The sequence below is a fragment of the Microtus pennsylvanicus genome, chromosome 3 (genome assembly GCF_037038515.1).
Source record: "Microtus pennsylvanicus isolate mMicPen1 chromosome 3, mMicPen1.hap1, whole genome shotgun sequence".
NCBI classification, from domain to species: Eukaryota; Metazoa; Chordata; class Mammalia; order Rodentia; family Cricetidae; genus Microtus; species Microtus pennsylvanicus.
The window spans coordinates 72,472,014-72,495,547 of record NC_134581.1 but is presented as its reverse complement, the minus strand read 5'-3'; the positions used below and the strand labels follow the sequence as shown (position 1 = coordinate 72,495,547).

Genomic DNA, 23,534 nt, shown 5'->3' with positions numbered 1-23,534 from the left:
AAGCCAGACCTTCTCCGCGTCCCTGTGGGGGACAGGGAGTAGGTTAGACCCTCACCAGGCGGTCAGGATGGATACCAAGAACTCTATAGGCTTCACTGCTGAGGTGACAGCTTGCTTCTTGGTGACAAGTGCTGCCGGTTAGCATGTGACTTCGTTTTATCCACAAACTGAAGAATTAAAAGAGTTCAGAGCAAGCAACAGTTAACTTCATTACAAGCATTACAGACACCACCCCAACCCCAAGGGAGATGAAGGACTGCAGAGCTAGAAGACTCTCGGAAGCGGGGCTGAGCTTTTATGTATATTTAGTACACCCCCCCCCCAGTTTGGTAGCCCTTCCTACTGTCATTCATACTGAACTTAAGGCTTTCAAGGGTCTCTTTTGGTGTAGCTATTAGGTTCCTTGCTTCTGTCCACAAACATTGCTAGCATCTGTCACCAAGTCAAGGTGGATCTCTAGCCTCCCCTTTCCCATTTTGAGCGTTGTAATGACTTGAGAAAGAAAAGACCTTAAAAAGTAAAACCAAACTTAATACAGAAAAAGGGAAATGGTGAGTCATCCCCTTCCTGTCTTTCTTTCCCTCTGCTCTTATGTGCTCTGATCTTGCTCTGCTCCCTTGTCTGTGCTCTCCCGCTCTCTCTCCTTCCCTCTCCCCCTCCCTGTTTCCCTCTCTCTCTTCCTTCTCTCTCCCTCTCTCTCCTCCCTCTCCCTCTCCCTTTTCTTCCCCCGCCCTTGCTCTTCTTTCCCCTTTGTTCAATAAGCTTTTCCCACATTGCACAAATACAAAGCTCTCATTGCTAACTACATTAATTTTGCAAGTTCAAACAGGACAAAGAAGAAGAGAGTACCACACCTCTCCGCCAGGACAACTAAATCACTAAGTGGAAAAGGAAACAGCTATTACAGATGGGTGCAAGGGAGGAAGGTGAGTTTGACAAAGCTTCGTTCCAAAGAACGGCTGCTTCCTCCACGTGCTTTATTTTCACTTTATTTTTTCTACAATATTTGAGTTGTTCTGCTACAAAGTGTCGTGCATCTATTTCCTTCACATTAAAACCTTCCTTCCTAGAAGGGAGTTCCTAGGACTCGGGACCAGAATCTTAAAATGTTCTAGAACCTCAGAAAAGCTGCAAGACTGCAGGCTCCTCCCAGAAGTTATAAAAAGCAATAAACAACTGATGACCCAGTGGAACTGCCTGCAGATTGGGCCAGAGAGCTCCTGGGACTCACTGTAAGCGAGTCATCACGCATGCTGCGGTGGGCTTCCCAGTGATGCGGCTGTCTTTGAGCCACCCATGTTCTTTCCTGTAAGTAACCCACTTAGGATACGGGTTCACTTGGAGTTGGGAGGGGCTGTGTCTTTGACTGCTCTCCATGCAGTATCTGGCATGAGCAGATGTTTATCACATCTATCGGGGAAAGTCCCACGATAAATATCAGTACTATTTCTCTGCAGTTGGTCCTATGGCTTAGTTCGGGTTTTCTCAGTAGTATCATCCTGATGGGGTATGTGTGAGTACGCCGTGGGACCTTGGGATGTGAGAAAGCTCAGTGTGGTCTCGGATCGTTCTGAAAACCTTTCTAAAAGGAGGGAGTCGTCCTGCTGGACTAGAAGGTTGTCTTCTTGAGTCAGAAAAGCGGTGGCATCTTTTTAAAGGTTGTCTTTGGATGTTTTGCTTTGTGAGTGTGTTTAATACACACGAAGAACTGTGGGGAAGATGTACCGTGCTGTTACTTCCTCCGCTAGACCCTCTCGCCTTGGTCGAGAGCCTGATGTGGAGGGAGTGATCTGAATGCTAGATTAACTATATTTTAACTAGTAATTCATATTAATGTCCATGTTATTCAGATACAGAATTACATAGTCAACTGAAATAAAATTTTATCAGGGATTTTTTTATGGGATTAAGTGAGAGATCTTTTGTTATCTACACACGATGAATTACCTGGACCTAGGGTTCAAGTAGATACAGTTTAAAACAGAGTGGACAACAAGAGAGAGACGTGTGCTTCCGAAAATGACTGCATTAATTTATATTCTCACTAACAATAGGGTGGGTCGTATTGAAATTGTGACTTATGTTATGGCTTGGTTGAATTGCAGACAGCAGTGGTAATATGATTTGACTTTAGAAAATACATTAGTATAATCCATCACATGAATCAGAAAAGACCTTTCAAGGTAGCTCAACTTCTAGCAGCGTTAAAAACAGAAAACTGTTTCTTTTAGAGCACCTCCTTCATCAAATAGAACATACGGAAAGAGCAAATACTGCATATTAGACACCACGCATGTGTTCGTGCACATCTGGTGAAGGTGAGACAGATGTGCTATTCAATAAGTCACTCAGATCATCTCTGCTCTCTGAAGGCTGCTGCTGGGAAATCCTACAAAAATAAACCACAGGTTCTGTATATCAGCCACAAGGATTTATTTTAAAATTATATATATTGAGAGAGAGAGAGAGAGAGAGAGAGAGAGAGAGAGAGAGAGAGAGAGAGGAGAGAGCCAATCATTATCAACTGGCAATAGGGAGGTGTCACTAGCTCACATCACTAGCTGGAGAGCTGCTGGGAGAAGGAGATATTGAGATATTGTTTACTCTAGGGTGTGGTCTAAGAATCTCTGAGATGGTCCCACACCCATGAGTTTGTGGGTGGTATTTCACTCAGAGGGTCACAAAAAAAAATTAAAAACAGGACATGAAGTTGGAAGAGGAATCAGGGTGGATCTGAAAGGAGTGTGGTGATGTAATGTGAGAGCGACTAAGATAAAAATATGTGCACAATGAAATTCTCAGCAAATTAAGAGATGCATGGATTTTTAATTAGTTGCGAATTATATATTATTATATTGTATGTAAATATAATGTATAATTATCTGTGTGTGTGTATATATATGTGTGTGTGTATATATATATAGAGAGAGATATATAAATATATATTCAGAAAAGTGGCTCGCTGATTAAGAACACTTGTCCCAGGGTTCAATTCCCAGCATCCACATGGTGGCTCACCACCATCTGCAATTCCAGTTCTAAGCAAACTGATATCTCCTTAGGCACCATGCAAGCAAGTGGTATACAAATACACATGCAGGAAAAATACTTATACACATAAAACTAAAAATTATATATATATATACATATATATATATACTGAATGAACATATATACCCAAATAAACATACATACATATGTGTATATAGTATATACCTACACATGTAGGATTTATGTTTCCAAAACTCTTAAACTAATTTATAACTTCCTCATAAAAACAAATGAAAAAAACTGAATAAATTTTTTTTCAATCAGACAGAAGCATCAGAGAACAACCAAGATAGTGGAGACCAGAGACATCTAGATTCTAGAAAAAAAAACAGACAAAAACATAGTAATTAGGGTTTTAAAAGGAAAATGAAATAACACCTTTAAAGAACCAATACACTTTAAATATGTCAAATACTTGACAATACAGAATTACACTCAGCAAAAATAACACTCAATATAAAAATAAAATAAATTGGTAAGACTATGTCACCAAAAGTTTTAAAATTAAATTTAAATTTTAAGATGTAGGTAGATGTTAAGTAGAAGAAAAATTATCCCTAAATGATAAAACAGAAATGTAAGAAAGAATGAAAAATGAGAAGCTGAATGAGTAAGCATTGTGGTGATATTTGTGTGTGTGTGTGTGTGTGTGTGTGTGTGTGTGTGTGTGTGTGTGTGATCTAACAAATAAAACTCACCTGAAGATCAGAGTGCAGAGCTAAGGCACTTGTTAGCCATAGAGGCCAGGCAGTGGTGGCTCACACCTTTAATCCCAGAACTCGGGAGACAGAGGCAGAGGGACATTTGTGAGTTCAAAGCCACCCTGGGCTACATGGGATTGAATCATTCTAAAAGAGAAACAGAGCTCACACCTTTGATCCCAGCACTTGGAATCACATGCCTTTAATCCCAGCACTAGGGAGGTAGAGACAGGAGTGATATGGCTGGGCAGAGAGAGGAATATAAGGCAGGAGGACACAGGAGCTCAGATGCAGTCTGAAGATTCAGTCTGAGATGCAGTCTGAGGTTTCATGGAGACAGCAGCAGTCTGAGGATTTTAGAGCCAGGATCGCTCATTCAGTTGGAGAACTGGCAAAGGAAAGAACTGTAGTGGTTAGCTGCTCTGCTTCTCTGATCTTCATCATTAACCCTTAGATCTGACTCTAGGTTTTTATCATTTAGGCCAATTAGAATTCATGCTACAAAGCATTCTACAAAAATAACAATTTATAGCATATAAATAATAATAACTTTAAGATTCAAATACCTGGCAATGCTAACAACAACTAACATGGGAGATAATTCAATGCAAAGGGAGTATAATTTTATAGGCTCCTTCACTTCCTGAGAAGTCTTTAAGTGTGAATTTATTTTTGAAACTAAGGGCTAGCGAGATGGCTCAGGAGGTAAAGCCATTTGCTTCTGAGCCCGATGCCCTGAGTTCCATTCCTGGAACCAACATTAAAAGGAAAGAACTGACTCTCCTGCAGATTGTCTTCTGGGAGGCTAAGAGGTGGCTCAGTGGTTAAGAGCACTGGCTGTTCTTCCAGGAGTCTGGGTTCAATCTTCAGCACCCACATGACAGCTCACAGCTGTCTGTAGCTCCAGTTCCAGGGGATCTGACCCCCTCACACAGACATTCATGCAGGCAAAACACCAAAGCACATAAAGTAACAGTAAATTATTTCTAAAAAAACAAAGATATCTTCTGTCCTCTACATGCACAGTGGCATGAGAGCTCCCATGTGTGCACACGCATCACATACAAAAACATACACAGAGACGGGGAGGAGAGAGAGAGAGAGAGACTAAAAAAGTGAAGTCTAAGGAGCATGTTGTAATCTCTCAAACAAACTAGAAATTACTTAAGCATTCTGGCAATCCAAATCATTTGGGAAAATAGAATAATTTTAAACCCTGAGTAACAGAGAAAAGTCAAGAAGGGAGAAAGGAATACAGACAGAGAGGACAAATAAATCCAAATAGGAAGACAAAGGGATGCAGGTGGGTTGATAAAATGCGAGAAACTCAGAAAGCTCCCGGTGGGAAAAACGAGCTGTTTGTGTGGGACTAATGTGTCCCATAGAAAACATTTGAAAACATAGATTAAAATTTTTAAATTGCTTTGAATACATTTAAAGATGGTAAAAAATAAATAAATTAAAATTAAAACTTAGCAGACCCTGGAGGAAGCTGGGTCCCTGAAGAAGGAATTCATGCTGGTGGGAGCTACATGATTTTCCCCCTTACCAACTCACCAGTGTCCATCAGTCATGGTCCCTTGAATTCATCCACAACTGTAGAAAAGTGTGACCATGAAGGTATCACATGATAAGAATTGAAGGCAGTTGGAGCCGTAGGAAAGTAGGTTTGGGGGTTATCTCAGAAAAAAAAATGAAGAAGGAAGAGCCAGGAGACCTGCAGGAAGACGGTTGGACTTATCTCCTGACTGGGTGCTCAGTTGTTTGTGCTCAGGGACACCCCAGGGCCTCACAGGGGAATCGGCCTACGTGACAGGTCAGGGATGTCATCTGTGGACTGCTGCAAGGAACCATTTTGCAGTTTATAGTCAAAGAAAACTGAGACTCGGCCATAGCCAGACTAGCACCAGTGCCACCCACTCCTCCCGCTTTGTCCCCTTCAAGTACCTGTGGCCAAGGAAGATTCGTGTTCAAAATAAGAACAACCATACAAAACCATCAGGGGCATAGACTCGAGTCTATACAGGTTCAGACAAGGCGGAGGACTTAGTGTTTGCTACTAGAGACATTGTTACAGATACACAGCAATAAAGTCTAGCAGGCTTTTTGCAGATGTCTCAAAAGTAAAATATCCAACCACTCCAGTATTTATGAAAACCTTTGCCTGTGTAGAGAACTGTTTCTGCATAGCCACAGAAGCCTTCCCATGCTTGAAATAATTCTTATGTTCACAAAATGATGTAAAGGTTGAAATGGAGAGTGTGGGGTTGCAGAAATGGCTCAGCTGGTAAAGTGCTCACCATACAAGTAACATAAGACGCACATGCATCCCAGAACCCATGTAAAAATCCCAGCATGGTAGCACACACCTTAAAGCCAAGTCCTGGGGAGGATGAGACAAGAGGAACCCTGATTCTTCCTGGCCAGTCAGGCTAGCCAAGAAGACAAGCTCCAGGTTTAGTGAGAGACCTTGTCCAAAAAATAAAACAGAGATCGGAGAAAGAAACCAAACATTGACTTCTGGTATCCACATGTACAAGCAGATGCACATGAATACACACACACACAGACACAGACACAGACACACACACACACACAGAGAGAGAGAGAGAGAGAGAGAGAGAAATAATTTGTAGGATATATTCATAAAACGAAGCCCTGTTCAGTAATGAAAAGGAACAGAGAACAGGCAAATGCCACAATGATGACAGATTCTCAAACGCAGTCCACTAAAGAGTATTTCACAAGCTGAGTGTTTGGGCACACTCTTAATTTTATCGCTTAGGTGGCAAAGGCAGATGAATCTCTGTAGGTTTGAGGTCAGCCTGGTCTACATAGCAAGTTCCACGCTAACCAGTACTATATAGTGAGACTGTTTGTCTTACAACACAAACAAAAAGGGTCTGGAGAGATGGTTCATAGTTAAGAGCACTGACTGATCTCCCAGAGAACCCAGGTTTGTATCTCAGAACCCAGGAAGTAGCTATCTGTAACTCCAATTCCAGAGGATCCAACACATAGCTCTGGGCTCTATGACTACTGCATACACATGGTACCCAGACTACCAGGGACACACACACACCACACACACAAGTATATCATGCTAGTGTTGAGTGCAGTAGCTACGCAGATGAAAACGCTTCTCAGCATTCTTAGAACTGTGTATTTGACGCATGTATGTTTATTATATGTCAATTACACCCTACTGAAATGTTATAGCTTTTTTAACCAGGGCAGTGGGTAAACAGTAAGTTGGAAATACCGCTTTACCAGGCAGCAATAGTAACAGCAGGAAAAGGAGCACTAATAAAAAAAAAAAGACACTGACCTCCAGATAAAGACAAACAGCCTTCACTACCAGGTGTAGCAAGAGGAAGTGGGTAGCCAAACAGCAGCAATTGCAACAAGAAAATACAGTTTCTCCTCTTGTAACTATCCACTTAGATTCTCCCCTTGAGCGCATGTGGACCCTCCCCTGAAATGAGCAGACAGAGTGAATCTCTCTTTTCACTAAGCCTCTTAAGTGATGTCCAACTATGTCTCCAATTATGAATACCTACAAGAAATCATAGAAGACCACTAGAACATTCCTTTAAGCCATTAGAACATCTTTATTAACTGGTCGGCTACTACACTGGGTGTTTGGGATCCCGCTGTAGCCCCAAGCCTTTCTCAGGGTGAGCTTTTAGCACAAAAGCATATCCAGGGATGATATACTTCAGTCAATAAGAACAGCTATTTAAATACCCAAGTAGTATCAAAGTATAGTTAGAGACTTTCCCAGAAATATAGACTTCAATAAATTAAGTCTTTGTTTTAGTTTTGCCAGCTGATGCTGTTTACTTGCTGAGTTTGGTGGCCAGAAAGGTACTTCTGGTGTGGGGTATTCACCAGAGAAGACTGTTCAGACACGGGTTTCAACCAATAGAAAGTGTTTACTAGCTGGCTGGCAACTACGTTGGGTGTTCAGGATCCCAGTGTAGCACTGAGCCTTTCTCAGGGTGAGCTTTTAAACACACACACACACACACACACACACACACACACACACACACGTGCACAAATGTCCTGGGTTGACATTTCAGTTAACAAGAACAGTTAGCCAGAAGCAGAGCTACAGAAGCTAAAAAGCAGGGTTAGTACATTTTGGCACTTTCCCAAACTATATAGATTTTGATGGATTAGGTCTCTGTTTTCATTTTTGCTGGTAATACTTTCTCTTTTTTTTTTTGGTTTTTCGAGACAGGGTTTCTCTGTGGTTTTGGAGCCTGTCCTGGAACTAGCTCTTGCAGACCAGGCTGGCCTCTAACTCACAGAGATCCACCTGCCTCTGCCTCCTGAGTGCTGGGATTAAAGGCGTGCGCCACCACCGCCCGGCCTGGTAATACTTTCTATATGCTGAGTTTTATAGCCTGAATGGCACTTCCATCATGGAGTCAGTTGGGCTAAGGTCTGGGGCCCTGTTACATTCCTTCCCCTCTGGTCTTTGCGAATGAGTCAAACCATGGATTCATTCTCTTGTAGTTTAAGATGCAGGGCTCGCTGTTAATTGAATTAGAATGAGAATTAGAGCCCCTGTCAGTGCTGACAGCAGAGCAGTTAGCCAGGGTGATCAAGAAAACAGATTGATTCCGATTATCTGACTTAGTCTCTGTCTCTTTCTCTTCTTGAGTTTCTTTTGCTAACCGTGGCATGTAGTGATATCTCATTTGTATTTTAATAAATAAAGCTTGCCCAAAGATCAGAGAGTAAAACAGCCGCCCTGGTCAGCGTTACAGACCAGGCAGTGGTAGCACACACCTTTAACCCCAGTAGCCACATTAGTTTGCCATAGAAACTGGGCAGTAGTGGTGTACACCTTTAATCCCAGCACTAGAAAGAAATAAAAAATAGGAGGAGACAGCTCTCACCCACAGTCTCATACTGAGGCCCAATAAAACCTAATTTCAATGGATCCGTAGTCCAGAAGAAAGTCCATTTGACAGCAGTGTCTGTGGCTACCACCTAGGCATGGTAAATCCATGGTGCAATGTCAGCTACCTTCATCACCATGACCATGGGAGTAGAGAGAATTGCCTTGGAGGGTCCTCTTCAGATTAGTTCCAGTGCCCTTTTAGCTACTCACTTGGCCCCGACAGTATCATTAGACTGGAACAAGGGAAGACTTGTGGTGGATTTGGAGGTCAGCGGGGTCTTTCCCAGACACTTTATGAAGTACTGGGGGGCCTGTAGGGACTTGAGAGAAAAATGGTTAAAAAGTTCTGCCAAGTGATCTTCTCTGAGCCTGGAAAGCAGTGGGGGAGCTCTTCCAAACATAATTTCACAGGGGGTAAATGCCTCCTACATGGAGGAGCGCAGTGGGCCAAAGCAAAGAAAGGAGGCCTACCCATCCTTTGTTGGACTCCAATGAGAGTTTGAGTTTTGTTGAGGTCTTGTTTATTCTTTTTACCCGAACAGAACTCTGAAGTCTATTTACACAATGAAGTTGTTAATCTATGTCTAATACTTTAGCTATTACCTGAGAGATTTGGGCTATGGGAGCCAAGTCATTGTCAGACCCCATTGCTAAGGGAAAGCCAAATCAGGGAACCAGTTCCTGAAGGAACCTTTAGGTTACTATAGGAGCAGTTTCAGACTGGGTAGGGAATGCTTCTTCCCACATGAAAAGGGTATCTTTAAAAACGAGCAAGTTCATTTATCCTCCCCCAGAAGGCCATTTTTTCCAGTCAGTTTTCCTAGAGTTCACTGAAATACTGGTCTCTCATTCTGAAGCTTTCCTGGGTAAGAGCTGTCTGTTTTGGATTTACTAGAGCACAAACCTAGCATCTGGCTGAGACATCCCATGCCAGGCTGTCCAGTCTAGGTATAACATACCTTGGTCCGAGCAACTCAGAAAGCTTTGTGGACCCCAGAGGAGTATCCTGGTGAAGGTCAGTTACCAGAGTCCTGCCAGTTGTTTCTGGAAGAACAATCTTTCTCTTTGGTGTCCTCCATCAACTTGTGGGTTTGAGCTGTCCTTCCTTTCTTCCTTCCTTCATTTCTTCCTTCCTTCCTTCCTTCATTCATTCATTTATTCATTTATTTATTTATTTTACCTTGACCATAGAGTCTCAGGTAGTACCGGGTCAAGGTGTGTCATGAAAATATCAATGGGCTCCATTGGCCATTTGTCAGGCAATCAGGTCAGCAGCTAGCAGTGGAGGCTAGCAAATTCTAGAGGAAGCCAAATAGTCTCTAGGAGAGCCGAGAGTTTTCAATGTTCTTTCCTCAACAGTGAGAAACCTCTTCCTATGGATCACATCGTGGACACAGCAGGCAGTAAAAGCACGTCTATGCTGGTGGACTTTCCTCTTCCCCATCTGAGAGCCTGAGCCAGATCAATCAGTTCTACTCTCTGGACTGAGATACCTGGCTTGGGCTCAAATCGCTTCGGGTAAAGTATCTATTGCAGCTCCCAAGCACCAGTTTCATTTTTCACCTCACGACTGTCATGGATGAGCACCCGGGTCATCAGGCAAAAGCGCGGCTGAATTGACAGTGGTGGGTTTCTCAAACCAAGCTCGAGGGTAGTCAGTAGACAGCCAGCATTCGGATGCTCCTCGGAAAAGGACCTCAGCCACATCGTGGGGTGCTGTGAGTATAAGATCTTGACCTAGAGTTCAATTTCATTAAACTAGCTGTTGCCTCCATAGATCTTAGACAGGTGAGCCATCCTGTGGTGACAGGGTCCAGTAGTTTGGACAGGTATTTCATAGGGCATTTCCATGGCCTCAAAGTTTGGGTTAAAACCTCTTTTGTCTTTTGTTTAGTCTCAGTCCAGATTAAGGGCTTAGTTGTCCCCTCCCCCGCCCCCTCATCCTCCTGTGCTGGTGTGTGGAGAGGCCTTTGCTGGTTCCACAAACTCTGGCTTTCTGAGGCAATGCTATCCAGCTGCACTTAGGAACTCTGACCCTGTCTCTTCTCCTTTGGGGTTGGGATCTGAAGGATGGCAGCAATCCTACTCTGGGACAACCTCTTTGCCTGCTGCAGCTGGTAGCCAAGATAGGCAGCCTCTGATGTACAAAGTTGGGCTTTCTTAGTTGGCATTCGGTAGTCCAAGGTCTCCAGCTCTGGCAGCATTCCCTCAGTGGCCTTTTTATAATTTCTTTTCCCAGAAAATCTCCGACAGAAGGGCCAGAAGTCTGCATTTAGTGCATTTAAATCCTGAGGCAACCTGATCCAGGAATATTGCTCACTGTAACCTCCTTCTGGGTCTGTCCATTTAAAAGCAAAGATGGGTTGACTCTGTCAATGGGAGACTGGAAAAAGCATTTTTCAGGTCCAAGACAGTGTACACCTGTTTCTCTGGAAGAATCAGACTCATAAGGATCAGAGGTCCCTTTACAGGCAGAAGAGGTAAATTCCAGGGTGACTGGGATTCTCCAAATCAGGGAATATGGACTGCAATTTCCCTTCTTGTTTTCAGGGTCATTGGGTATTGTTTAACCTGGATGGGGGTAATTGAACTGGTTAGTTGAACAAACATAGGTGTTTGCTGTTGGGCCAGTCTTGGAAGGTTGGCTTCTACCCATACCCCATGCTAATCTTCGCTGTCAATCTGAGAGATGGTCCAAGTGTATGTTTTGATTGGAGGCAGAGCTTTCAGCTAGGAGATATTCTTCTGACAGAGTGCAAGACCCCAGAATTCATCTGTAAGTCTAACTTTGTCTCATCATCAGAGAAGGCGATGGTGGCTTTCCATTTATGCAAAAGGTCTGTCCCAACACCCTTTGAGCTACTTCCAACAACTGGAATTTAAATTTTTTAATTTTTAAAACTTTTTCTAATATCTGGGGCTGATTGGGAGACAAAAGAAATATTTTTAGTAGCTGTCTTTAATCTTTCTTTAAAAGTAAATAGTTTAAAGTCTCCTCGGTCAGTATGGCACAGAAGGGAAAATCTATTCTGTCCAGGCTGTGTTGCCTGGAAGCAATCCCCCTTTTTTACCATCTGCTTTGGCCCAAAATCTTCTCCGAAGTACATTGGTACTGCCAGAAGCAGGCATATCTCATTGTTATTTTTTTTAAAAAAAGAATCTATGTTATTAAAACATCTTAAATGCCATATTCTGTATATCTCTAAAGAATTTGAAAATGACCTGTCTATCTAAACGATATATGGTTTTATGTTGAAAACATACTTAATATAATTATAAATTTGATTGTAATGTTGGACTCTAGCGTCGAAACACCGAGGAGGAGTCACCCCCAGAGACCACCTCATACACCACAGCCGATGCAAAAGCATGAGGATTTTATTAATTCTGTCATGACAGGGTCCCTCAGCATTCGGGAAGCCGAGAGACCTCAAATAGCTGGTACAGTCTACTTTTAAAGGGGCCACAGAAGCAAGGGGGGTTGTTCTTTGACTATTCTGATTGGCTTATTTGAAAGGGCTATTACCAATAATTGACTGGAGAGCTGTTGTCAGATCAGATGAGGTAAGAGGTCATTTTGACCCCGTTTCCCAGGGGACTGAATCAAAACATACGTATATGGGTAATTGTTCAGGAACTGAGTACGTGCGAGTGTAGCTGTTAGGTCCTTGGTTCCCAGGGGAGGAGGGGAAGCACTGTGGCACAAAGGCTGAGAGGATTCAGAATTGTCAAAAATGGCTTCAGGATTGTCTTAAAGTCTTACATTCCCTCCTCTTATTTGGTCAAATATCTCAATCTTGAGATATTAGTAAATTTGGAGGACCAATTGGATCTGTACACAGAAATTAACAAACCAGTGTTGTAGGCCCATCATAGATCAATAAACTGCCAGATGAGTCTATTCCCTCATATTAGGGAGATCCTGCTGACAAGCATAGCCAACAAGATTGTGTCAAGCTGGGGTCAGTACTATTTAGCAAAGAAAAGGCTCCCATTATCAGATTAAACAGTCGCTGGCCTGTATTAGAGCTTGCCAGCAGTGAAGCAGGGGTTGCAGAAGGGTGTTTAGCACTAGGAGTGGGGCCTAAGGCCCTGGCAAGGGGGGCTACCTCGGCAGGGGCTAGCTGGCCCTGGTCAGGTAATACCAAGTTGGGCCCTAGTACTATGGTCATTGGAGGTGTTACAACAACTCACAGAGTGGACAGAATTCCTATGTTTTTTCTTCCTGGATCATACAACCATAAACCCCAAGTATTGCCTGTTAACTGGTTAGCTCTCTCTCTTTTTTATTTTTTTATAGTGAAAGTGATTGTGGTTTTAGATTTTTTTTTTTCTGGTGTGGTACAGGTGAAAGAGACTAAGTCCTTTTTGTTAACTCTCAACCAGGAGACATTGACATTGGTTTTATATCCCCAGGCAGCACAATAAAATATTTTAGCCCCCCCCCATACTGCTTTTCCCCCCGAACAAATATATTATTCAGAATATTTGTATACAGGATAAAAGTTTCCGGGGGTTTGTTCAGTATCCTCCCAAGAGTCATTTGCTAAAACACACGGGCATCCAGGGGATGAACTGCAGTGGCTAGCCTTAAGGCTGGCCCAGTCTCAAAGTTAGTCAGGGTCCAGGTTAAGTCCTGAGGTATAAACATCAGGGCAAAGATCAGCAAGCCTGGCAGAATCAGGCCTCCTTGAGAGGATTTTGGGTATGCTGAAGCTTTCATTTGGATGGTCCTGGGTCATCCTGTGGAGGTGCAGGCTTGACGTAAGACTCATGGATCTAGGCTGTAATACCGTCCACTTTGAGGGCAGTAGGTGTAGGGTCCCTTCCAGAGAGGTTTAAGGTTCTGGGACCGGTGTCTCCGAACGTACACAGAATCTCCAACCTGGAACAGGTGTGAGATTTCCGGGTGCCCGGGCTGGTATTCGGAGGTGCCAGCAGAGAAGCAGGGAGAGTAGCTTAGTCAGTGGGCAGGAGCAGGGATAGCTAGAGCCCCTTTAGGGAGGGTCTAGTCCAGCCGGCAGCAGCAGGCTCTGGTCAGATAGTATTTGGTTTTTTAAATACCATCTCATACTCCAAGTCCTTCCCGACATCCCGCTGCTCGCCCCTGGGAGACAAGAGGACCCCCGCACCCAAATTTCCTCTAGGGGAAAATCTTTTGTCAGCCTCCAGGGGCAGCTGTGGGGGATATGTATCTTGGATATCCCAGGAGGCTAACCCTGCTACTAGTTGACAGGCATCAGGGGTGAGGGCAGGAGTATCAAAGCAAGGGCTTGAGGAGGTGTGGATTGCAGGTATGAGCGGGCAGCTGCTGTTCTGGCTGTGGGGTGCTGCAGCTTTCCTCATGTCCCTCGGGATATACCCCAGGTGTCAATTTTGGAACGAATGTGAGATTTTCGGGTGTCAGGGTGGCCAGGGGTCTCTATGCCTGGGCTCGGAGATCTGGAGAGCCTTCAACCGCGCCTGCAGATAGGATTTATGAGCAAATGGGTCATGAGGGGCCTTAGGAAACTAAGAGGGGGGTCCCCCATATTGGATCTCATAGGGGGTTAATCCAAGCTGAGACTGGGTGTTTCACACACAGAACAGGACTAGGGGAAGGAGCTGTACCCAGTCTCTAGTGCCAGATTCCAAAGGCTAATTTGGTAAGGGTCTTTATTTATCCTTTTCACCTGTCCTGAACTCTGGGGTCTGTATGCACAATGTAATTTTCCCCAGTCTTACCTATGCCCTGACTTTTCTGGGCAATAAGGCAGTTTTACCATTAACCTCAATTACCTTGGGCAGTCCAAACCTCAAGAAGATTTTTTCTTTGACCTCCTTAGTCCTGGTAAGAGAAAGCTTCTCTGCCATCCGGCCGATGTCCCTTTAAGTAGGCTGCTCAGGTCATTCACCATTGCTGCCCTGCCTTCTTACCAGCATGCGCCACCAAAACCGGCTCTCCTTGGCATTGCTGAACCCCAAGCTTCCCACAGCTGCGGTCTGGGAGCTGGGGACAGTTGTTCTCTGTGAAACTTGCAAGCAGCTTGGGAAGGCTGTTTGGAATTGGGCTCCGGCATCTCCCAGCTCCTCCTCGCTTCAGTCAGTCGCTACCTGCCGGGGCAGGTGGCTGTAAGCAGAGTTCCCAGGCTTGGGCTGTGACCAAGGCAGCTGGGAGGAGGATTCGCGGCCGGCAGTGGCTGCAAAGCCTTCCTCAGCGAGGTGGGCATGGCGAAGGCAGAGAGCAGCCTGCTTTTCTTTACAGCCCTGGAGAACAGTAGGGGAAGTCAAAGTCTCCAACAGGTCTTTTTGTAATAAAAGTGTGGGACACTCAGGAATAATCAGCCATCCTTGTGTCCATAGTCAAATGCTTTAAACATAGCGAGAGGGAACCCCTCCCCCTTTTCCCGTACACCCCAGAATCGGACACCTGGGTGCACAGCGTAAGCAAGGGGGGGATTTCAGTACTGTCACGGTGGCCGTTGGCCGCTGCGCAGGCCTTTCAGGTGGGCAGAGCGCTGCTTCAGTAGCCGGCTGTGCTCCGACCCGCTTCTGCTCAGCAGCTGCTTTGGGAAGTGTCTCGAGCCCAAAGTCCTGTAGGGCCACTCCTCAGCACTAAAGTCCGTATTCGGCCACTCAGGGGCTGCTCTGTCTGAGGTGCGCAGTCTCTGCAGCTGTCGTCTTCTGTTGCCTCCCTATCTGTCTAATTTTTTTCCTTTACTAAGTCCTGGAGGGAGCATCTCTGCAGTCCCTCCATTCTCTGCAACTTGCTGTCTGATGCTGACTGGCCTATAAAAGACATCATTACATTGGCTTGGTGATCTGCTGCCATGGGATCAAAATGGGTTTACATCCTGTACCCCTCTAATAGTCTTTCTAAAAATCCTGTAGGAGTACTATCAGACCTTTGTACTATTGCTCTTACCTTAGCCAAATTAGCAAGTTAGTGGGGTGCTTTGCAGCCCCCCACTTTTTTTTAGACACACCAATTGGGAATCTGGCAATAAAGACAGAGCTGCTACCTACAAGCTGGAGTACTGAAGTCCCATTCAGGTCAAGTCAAAGGGAAGGTGTCCCATCCTCTATCTCATTCAGTGATTGGGTTGGCCTGCTGTCAGCTCCTGGGACATAGTCCAAGCTGAGACGGGGTGTTTCATACACAGAACAGGGCTAGGGGAAATGTTTGGGAAGTCACTCTCATCCTTCCCCTGTCCCAGCGTAGATGCTGAGTACTGAAGTTTTCAGGGCTAGGGTCCGACCAACAGAGCTCCTCAGGAATGAAGTGCTTCCTCCGGGGGAGGAGGAGGGAGAAGTCTGCCATGCTCGGCTGGATATCAGGAAGAACCAGAGGTGCCTGGATTCTGGGTTTCTTGCACTCCTGTACAGGAAAGAGAGAAGACAAAAGGCTTGGGAATGGGCAGCCATCACCTCCTCCAGCAGAGGGGGTGCTTTCGGAATCAGGGGAACTGATGATGGCGAGAGGGCCGGTGCCAGGTTCTGAATTCCTACAGGTGGATTTTAACAAAGACAAACCGACATACAAAAACAAAAATACAAAGAGACAGACATAAACTCAAAACCAGAAGCTGGTGCTCTCACCACCATTCTGATGTAGAACTGAAAATACACAAGAACAAAAAGACAGACATAGACTCAAAATCAGAAGCCGTGCGGCAGTAGATCCAAAAATACAGATGGAGGATCATATCTCCCCTGGAGATTAGGGCGACCTGGTCACCCCTCCCTCTCATAAATGCCCATGAAACGTCTTTCAGGGTTAGGGCAAGGGATCTCAGGACACGTCTGCCTCCTCCCTTATCCCCGTTTCAATACAGACCCTGCGCAAATACAATTCTCAAATTACTGATCTACAATTACACAGAAACAGAAACATAATACGCAAACAGACAGACATATAAATGAGCTCGTTTCTTTACACCTCCAACTGGGTTTAGAGTGTGTCTAGGAGCGACTTGTTTCCTGGTCAGGGAACCAAATGTTGGACTCTAGCGTCCAAACACCGAGGAGGAGTCACCCCCAGAGACCACCTCAGACACCACAGCCGATGCAAAAGCATGAGGATTTTATTAATTCTGTCATGACAGGGTCCCTCAGCATTCGGGAAGCCGAGAGACCTCGAATAGCTGGTACAGTCTACTTTTAAAGGGGCCACAGAAGCAAGGGAGGTTGTTCTTTGACTATTCTTGATTGGCTTATTTGAAAGGGCTATTACCAATAATTGACTGGAGAGCTGTTGTCAGATCAAATGAGGTAAGAGGTCATTTTGACCCCATTTTCCAGGGGACTGAATCAAAACATACATATATGGGTAATTGTTCAGGAACTGAGTGCGTGCATGTGTGGCTGTTAGGTCCTTGGTTTCCAGGGGAGGAGGGGAAGCACTATGGCACAGAGGCTGAGAGGATTCAGAATTGTCAAAAATGGCTTCAGGATTGTCTTAAAGTCTTACAGTAATTGGTGACTAATTAATAATCTGCATTTTCTTACTATCTTAAATGTTGAAATAATAACTTTCAAGGACTAGAAGTTTGTCTAATGGCATTGTTAATTGTTAAATGAGCTGTATAGGTACAATACCGTGAACAAAATTAGTAATATATGTATAGTATGTTCTAACAAATCTTAAATTTGTGTCAATATACAAAATCCATATCAATATAAAATATTGAAAACTAATAGTTGCTTTTTGGGGATAAAAGTAGATTCAATAATCTACCTTTTATCAGTAGGCAAATTTATTCTTGGGGTATTTTTTCTGGATGATTTGTCCTTTTTCTTCAGATGTCTCATTTGTCCAGTGGTCTTCAGACTCCCTAGCTGGATGCCTTTATTCTCCTGAAAACACAGAAACAAAACCCTTTCCCAACCCTAATTTTGGGGAGATTCCCTTTTTGATAAGCTATATCTGATCAAATGAAAGACACTTGTTAGTTTTGTAGGTTAGTTTAGATTGAACAACCATGCTGTTTGATTAACTATCATTTCTTCTAATTAAGAGGTCTCTATTGTTCAAATCAATTCTTTATCAGCTTTGATTTATAGGTTTTTTCTGAAATTTTTGTTTTCTTTTCTAAAACTGTTTTATCATCAGGAACAGTATGGCTTTTATTGTTTTGTTTTGTTTTGTTTACAATAGGCATTAAGTTCTTTAATTGTTCTGGGAAGGAGTTTCCTCTATGACAGGAAACAACTGAACTGAATTTGTCAAGGTGTTTCCAAATGGCAAAGGGTTACCTTGACTGACCCTTGTTGATCTACACTCATTAGTCCAATGCCTGCTCTTGTCACACTTTCTGCATAATCCAGAAGGGAGGGACATTCTGTTTGGATTATGCCTAGAACAAACATTGTTACTCGGAATGCCCTGTTTACAATTCCTTTTTAGGTGACCTTGCTTACCAAAATTGAAATATTAGATATTGTGATTTTTCTTCAAACCTCTGGAAATCACCTCTCCTATCCAAGCATTAGCATGGTCATTAGATTTAATGTTGATTATATCTTGTATCCATTCCTCTAAGGGTGCTAATCTTGCATTTAACAGCCTAATTACACTTTTTCATTGTTCCTTAGCATTTTCAAAAGCCAGAGATTTGATTATTATTTGTCTAGTTTCTGAATTTGGTATCATCATTCTATTTATTGCTGGAGTCAATCTTTCTAAGACATCAGTGAAGGTTCTTTTGGTCCCTGTATTATTTTAGAAAATGACTCAATTTTCTTTCCTACTTCTTCAACCCTGTCTCAAACATCCAAAGCTATTGCATGGCATAAAGCCATTGTGTGGTTCATCATCTAGAGATTGCCTTTCTACATTAGCACAATTTCTGTCTTCAAGAAATTGATCTCAGGAAATTTCATACCTGTAGCCCTAATTTATTGCTCAGTGGTCATAAAGTCATCTTTCCACCAAGTCCTCCATTGAGGACCAGGCTCTAAGACTGCTGTAACCAAGTCTCTTCAGCCTCTAGGAATTAAACATCTACCTCACGAAAGGTGAATGCATGTCATATGAGACTATTGCTTCCTTGAATCTCCTTAAATCTACTATCTCCACATGATTTCAGTGACTACTTAAACAGTCTTAGGGATCTCTGTCATTTGGCAGTTCTTGTAAAATAACTGTAATAATTAAGGATGGTTGTTTGAAAACCTTAGGCTGTTCCTCTCTAACTTATAAAGCAATGTTGAAATTGGTTCTCCTTTAAATTCCTCCATCTAGATCTGAATATCTTTATGATCTGTTTGAATAAGTGTTTCTAAGCCCTATATCTTGGCACTCGTATCAGCCAACATTTTTAGCGATAAGCCAAGAATTATAAAACCAACGATAAAGGTTATCAAAATGATAATTAACATATGTCAATCCCGGTTGATTATCCCTTCGTTTAATTGTTCCATTTTGAAACCATGCATTGAGTAATCATACAAAGGCCTAACTCTCTCCACAATAATAATGTTTCCCACTTTTTAAGATGGGAAAAAAAGCTCTCTGTTTTAACTAATTCCTCCCTTTAAGGATTCCCAGTTGTCTCACTAAATCTGCTGCTGATGGCAATGAAGGCATGAGGCTGATTGCAGGTTTCAAGGCAGCTACCTAGTTTGGCAGCAACCCAAGAAGGGAATTCAGGAAAAGCCCATAACCCACTGGGAGAGAAGAAAGGAAAACCTAACCCCAGGGCAGTGACTCCAGCTATGTGTAGCTCTAGCCTGTGCCATTGGCTGCAAACTCACAGGCAAGTGGCTTTTTCGTGAATTTGTAGCCCAAAAGTTGGACACCAGATGAAGCATGAATTGTAATTGGTCTTGCCAGGGGATTAAAGCTAAAAGATCAGAGAAGCAGAGCAGCCAATCACTAGAGTTCTTACCTCTACGAAATCCTCAGACCAAAAGGGTCTATAGAGGACTTTTTTAGACCATTGCCAATTGTATTGTTAGAGGTGTAAACATTCGCTTTTTTGTTGTTTTTTTTTTTTTTTTTTTTTTTTTTTTTTTTTTAAACATTTTTTATTGATAAAAGAATAAAGAAAAAAAAAACAAATTTCCACCTCCTCCCAGCCTCCCCTTTCCCTCCCCCTCCTCCCACTCTTCTCCCTCTCCTCCCTTTTTTGTTGTTTTTAAGTGGGTTTTTTTCTATGAAACCTTGGCTCTGGGGATTGTAAGGAATCCTTGTGTGGTGGATAATCTTTCATTGTGTGTAGAAGGCCTTGAATTGGGAACTGGTATAAAGGTGGAGCCATTATTAGTTTTTATTTTTATTTATTTATTTATTAAAATTTCCACCTTTTCCCATTTCCCTTCCACTCCTTCCCCTCCCCCTCCCGCTCCAGTCCTAAGAGAAGACAGAGTGCCCTGCCCTGTGGGGAGTCCAAGGCCCTCCCCCCTCCATCCAGGTCTAGGAAGATGTGCATCCAGACAGACTAGGCTCCCAAAAAGCCAGTACATGCAGTAGAATCAAAACCCAGTGCCATTATCATTGGCTTCTCAGTCAGCCCTCGTTGTCAGCCACATTCAGAGAATCCGGTCTGATCACATGCTTGTTCAGTCCCAGTCCAGCTGGCCTTGATGAGCTCCCATTAGATCAGTCACACCGTCTCAGTGGGTGGACGCACCCCTCGCAGTCCTGACTTCCTTGCTCATGTTCTCCCTCCTTCTGCTCTTCATCTGGACCTTGGGAGCTCAGTCCAGTGCTCCAGTGTGGGTCTCTGTCTCTATCTCCATCCATCGCCGGACGAAGGTTCCGTCTGGATGGATCTCTTTTAAGTGTATATGAGCTATACCCTGTCAGGTAAGAGCTAAGGCACAGTGGGAGAACCTGGCACTCAGGTCCAATTTTTATATGTTAAACAGGCACCTCGGCCTCTTGTCTTAGATTTGAAACAGATATTTATTAAGGACAGCAGGTGAAGTTAAAAATTAGCTTTTATTAAAATTTTAAATATTGACCAAGGTAGAATCTTGTCAGAGCCATCATCTGGAAACTTTTTAGTTGTGTGCTTTGATACTTGTGTTGTTGGGGCTTATATGGACAAAACCCATATACCACTGAATCTTTTCATAAGGCTGTGTTGTTATACATTAAGAAGTTCAACTCCCAGAGTACTGGGAGATTACCTGGTCTTTGGGCAGGTGTTATCTTTTAAGAACTACAACTTCCAGAGTGCTAGGAAGTTACCTGGTCCCAGGGCAGGCACTATCTTTTAAGAACTATTTTAATTAATGAATCTACCTATTGATAAATTTGAGTCCATCTTTGTATGTCAGTTGGCATTATAGGTAGCTACTTTGTTCCTTTCTGTTAGCAAGTTTTCTTTTGACTTAGCCTGTCTGTCAACGTCTAGTGTGTTGGGGTCCCTGGGTAAGGGTCTCATGCAAATCGGGACACAGGGGATACAGAGTATGAACAACTGCATAACAAACTTTATTTTGTATGGCTTTTTATACAGACTAAAAAGCATTACTTCAGCTCTGGAAACCCCTTTACTCACGTACATGATCATGAGAAGCTCTTACCTCACCTTGCAAGAAACAATATCTCAATGAATAACAGTAATAAAAATAAAAAGAAGTGTAAAGAAACAAGGCAAAAAAGTATACAGACGCAGATCACTTCCTTAATCTATATGCGGTAGAGCGTGAAGAACTGAGCTCAAAGCCCACTTCCTTATCCAGGATACAGATTCTGAGAGAACATTTGAGAAATGGGCAAAGAAAGTTTGCTTTCATCTATGCTTGGTTTGCCAAGAAACCGTTTCCTAGCTTCATCTCATCTGTCCCAGGAGGAGCCTGCACTCTAAGCCAGCTCTGTGTTGCCACACCTGTCTAGCAAGTGTTATGGGGACAGTGCCTTTCTTAGCTGCTTCCTGCTGAACTGAGGCATGGCTTGTCAGGGCCCAGGAAGGCTGAAAGGTTTAGACAAAGGCTTGTGTATCAGAAGTATTGGTAGTTTGTCATTTGTATGTGCTTCCTGGGTGGCGATTGTCAGCCAGTTGAAGATCTGTGAAGATATAGGCTGGGCAGAAGTTAAAGTGCAGGGGCTTCAGAGAGTTCAGAAAATCTTACTTCTGGAACCTTTTGGATTGATGTGTTGCTCCAAGTCTTATGAATTTGATTCCTTGAAATTTGTATGAATTTTAGTTTACCAGAGGAAATAAAAGTTGTATAATATATTAGCATTACCAGTCTACTGAAATCCACATTGTAGAAAAAGGCAGTTAACTGGTGTCTGTAAAACAGCTGGAACAGATTTACATCTTGGGGGCTATGACTTCGGATTAAAAAACACGCACATTTTATGTCCAGAGAGTCAGATAGAGATTAAACAGTCCAATGAGAAGAATTTTGATGTTTATAGTTAGAGATCAATCAAAGGAAACTTAAACATCTTGAGCTTGTAACTAAACAGTAAGTAACCAGTGTTTGTTTCTAGTGCTAGATTAGTAGCTCGCCAGAACTCCATTTCTTAATGCTAAAACTTTGAGCTTTTAAAGTCTTAGTATAATGTTGGCATAATGGGGGAAATAAATTCCAATTGTAGCTTCTGGAAGAAGAGTGTTGGTAAGCGCGGAAGTGCTTTGCGTCTAGTAGCAGCCTGTTGCCTGTTTGGGAAGGGAGGGTGTTAGGAAAGAAGGAGGGATCCCCTGGGGAACAAAGGCAAAGCCAGCTGTGCCCACCAGTTTGAAATTTCCTGGCGGATTTTGGGGAGAGCACAATGGTCCCCAGTATCCAGCAAGCAGTGCTGTCTGGAGAGTTGTAACAACTGAGCTGCCGCTGGCCTCTTCCACATGTCTGTACCATCTCGTGCCTGTCTGTGCCGGAGCTCCTGCCACAGGGCAGCAGCGGTGGGATGTGGGGAGGGGACTGACATGAACCGGAGCAGAAACCATCTGCAGCTGGCTGGGTAGACTCCTCCGGGTAGACGGCACACGTTCCATCCCCAGGCCCTACTCACTGAGATGAGCACACTTAGCCACGCATGATGGCCTGCAGCTGTGTGTGGTGGAGACAAAAAGCTCCTGCCCCTCGTGCAGGCTGTCTACAAGGGGTGGCTGGCGCGTGGGCTCAGTGTGGCTAAAGGCTCCTGCACCCACTCGCCCTGCAGGGTGGCCAGGAGACAGGCTCTGTCCCTGCGCTCACATGGCAGCTAAGACAGGCTGCATTCCGCGCCCCATGCATGCTCCTGTGAAGAGCAGCTGGTGAGAAGCAGAATTCCCATTATAGAAAAGAGAGGAAACGCTGTCAGAGCTCTTCAATATTCCCGAGGCAATTTAGCCACCTGGGGGGATTGAAAGTCCTAACAAGCATAAACCTGTTCATTGATTTAAGAGACTGGCAACCACCCTAGTGGCATTTAATTGGCCATTGTATTTCCAGATTTTATTTTCTTTTATTTCAGAGAGAGAGAGGGAGAGAGAGAGCGAAAAGTTTTTTTGCCCATGCCTGGTTGGGCGGTCATGGTTCGAAAACGGGCTGAAAAAATGTTTAGTCAATTCCAGAGAATTGCCCTGGCCAAGAAGCCTCCATTGTCCTCCAACCGTATTTGGCCCCATGCAAAGGTGAAAACCAGAGGTAGAACAAAGAAGACTGCTGATCCTCAAGTTGGGACAGCCAGGCTAAAAAGGCTGCTTCTCTCGGGCAGGGGGTGCTCACCAACTCCCTATTTACAAGCAGCATCTGTGGGGGTGTTCTTTCCCTCTCAGCCTGTGGGTCACCAGGGCAAGAGGGCAAGAGGCAGTAGCAGTGACAAAAAGCTTTGTAACAGAGACAGCTGTCCAGGAGACAGAGTTCAGTGAATCATCCCAAGTTTATTCCAGCATGTAATGAATATAAGCACTAGGGAGCCTGGGGACAAACCCTAGTTTGCATTA

At 43.7% G+C, this 23,534-nt stretch overlaps 1 protein-coding gene across 7 annotated transcripts in view; it reads left to right on the top strand.

Moving 5' to 3' along the window:
- Nucleotides 1-587: 587 nt before the first annotated feature.
- Nucleotides 588-23,534, top strand: part of LOC142846115 (NXPE family member 1-like) — a 43,547-nt gene continuing 20,600 nt past the window's right edge. For 3 of the 7 annotated variants that reach the window (XM_075966026.1, XM_075966024.1, XM_075966025.1), the window contains exon 1: nt 588-926. Coding sequence is in view for 1 of the 7 variants with exons in the window: in XM_075966020.1 (XP_075822135.1) it covers nt 1,274-1,308 (35 nt within the window). In the remaining 6 variants the exon portion in view is untranslated. Of the gene's footprint in view, nt 927-1,070; nt 1,309-10,026; nt 10,386-23,534 lie in introns of all 7 variants that reach the window. The other 4 variants (XM_075966020.1, XM_075966021.1, XM_075966023.1 and 1 more) reach the window with 3 other exon arrangements.